General features: G+C 42.4%; 1 protein-coding gene across 1 annotated transcript; it reads left to right on the plus strand.

The window, feature by feature from the left end:
- Positions 1-6: 6 nt before the first annotated feature.
- On the plus strand, positions 7-1,664 carry LOC111667987 (LON peptidase N-terminal domain and RING finger protein 2-like). Its single transcript, XM_023423890.2, has 4 exons — positions 7-75; positions 294-408; positions 1,034-1,155; positions 1,257-1,664. The coding sequence occupies exons 3-4, from the start codon at positions 1,082-1,084 to the stop codon at positions 1,453-1,455; spliced, it is 273 nt and encodes a 90-aa protein (XP_023279658.1). The 5' UTR covers positions 7-75; positions 294-408; positions 1,034-1,081; the 3' UTR covers positions 1,456-1,664.
- Positions 1,665-1,671: the final 7 nt, after the last annotated feature.

Genomic DNA, 1,671 nt, shown 5'->3' on the forward strand with positions numbered 1-1,671 from the left:
TGAAAGTAGTCACCGCAGAGGGAAAACCCTGGGTGTTCTCACCGTGTCGGACTTTGAGTGCCCTCTCTGCATTAGGTCAGTGTCCTGGAGTACTCGCTCCAATCAATAATGCATTGCTGTCTGTACCTTGTCTTCTGTAGAGCTGTAGATCAGGCTGAGTGTGTTCTCGCTCTCCTCTCTGGTTAATGTACACAAATAATCACCGCTTACATCTCCCGTACAAATAGCATGAATATCCTTCCTCTGAGAGGCTGTTCTGACTAAAGCGCATGTCTTTCTCTGTTTCTCTGAAGGTTGTTTTTTGAACCAGTCACTACTCCCTGTGGTCACACCTTTTGTAAAAACTGCATAGAGCGGAGTCTGGACCACAACCTCCGCTGTCCTCTCTGCAAACAGCCACTGCAAGAGGTAACCACCTACAGACACTTTCATATGTCTATTTTCAACTGAATCGAAAAAGGCCCTGTTTTTAGCTCGTGAACATCTCCACTTAAAAAGCTGATTAATTATTAAAATTGTTGCCACCTGGTTGTGGTCTTCAGAAACCAAATTTAGCTCAGTCAGGGTCAGATGGATCTCACTGCTCTGTTTTAACTCTGTGACAGCTTGGTAAAAATGATGTTCTACTCATAGACCTGTCCTCTGTTATTAAATTCACATTAAGTTAGATGACAAGAGAACTTCCTGGTTCCTCATTCCCATGTTTTACTTGTGGTAAGTGATCACATATATAGATATGAACTGATTGTGACCTCACAAAACAATGCCTTGAAAGCATGTCTTCAAAAACTTTTACTTGGACTCAAAGATGAACTGATAAAATTTTGTTTTTCAAAGGTCAAGATCACTGTGATCACTCCAAACATGTTCTTAGCTATAACTCAAGAATTCACATGCTAATTAACCCGGGGCTGGTTGGCACAGGCATGCAACCCCAAGGTGGTAATTCTAGTTGTATTGTTAGAACACAATGAGAGTATTTATATTATTGTGTATGACTGCTGACAACCTGCTCTTACTCTACTCTTCAAAGTACTTCAAAAACAGGAAGTACAACCCCACGGTTCTTCTTCAGGACATCATGACCCACCTTTTTCCCTCCCAGTTGGCCGAGAGGAAACAGGTCCATGATGCTGAGATGGCTGAACTGTCCAAGTAGGCACCTCTCAGTTCAACATAATACAATCTACACTCAGGATTTATTGTAGCAATCCTCTAGACTCTCACTGATTTCTCCTCTGTTTCTTCCTATGCAGTCTTACTAAGGACATCCCTATATTTGTTTGCACGGTGGCCTACCCTGGAGTTCCCTGCCCCCTGCACATCTTTGAGCCTCGGTATCGGCTGATGATGCGTCGCTGCATGGAGACTGGCACTAAGAAATTTGGCATGTGCAGCTATGAGCACGGCAAAGGGTATGCAATACACAGAAACACCCTTCATATTTCTCTTTAACATAGATATTTTGTTCAATTACCCAGAGCAACCTACTCGTGGATTTGGGTGGATAATAATGTGCTAAATTAAGTGACCTAAACATCTAACCAGATTTGAAGTTAGATAAAGTCTCTTTGCATTTACACATGTGTTTACAGTTATTTTGACAAGACTCTCTGGGCATGGAGAGACCATGTTTTCTAACAGTGAAGCACACAGCAAGCTACGTGGAGC

This window comes from Seriola lalandi, unplaced genomic scaffold (genome assembly GCF_002814215.2).
Source record: "Seriola lalandi dorsalis isolate HSWRI2012SDOR001 ecotype SW California unplaced genomic scaffold, Sedor1 jcf7180002003822, whole genome shotgun sequence".
NCBI classification, from domain to species: domain Eukaryota; kingdom Metazoa; phylum Chordata; class Actinopteri; order Carangiformes; family Carangidae; genus Seriola; species Seriola lalandi.

What these genes read in the sequence shown, in the direction of transcription:
- LOC111667987 (XM_023423890.2), top strand. Translation starts at nt 1,082, where the DNA reads ATGACCCACCTTTTTCCCTCCCAGTTGGCCGAGAGGAAACAGGTCCAT. An exon ending in GAGATGGCTGAACTGTCCAA is followed by an intron (nt 1,156 to 1,256) that starts GTAGGCACCTCT and finishes CTTCCTATGCAG; the next exon opens with TCTTACTAAGGACATCCCTA.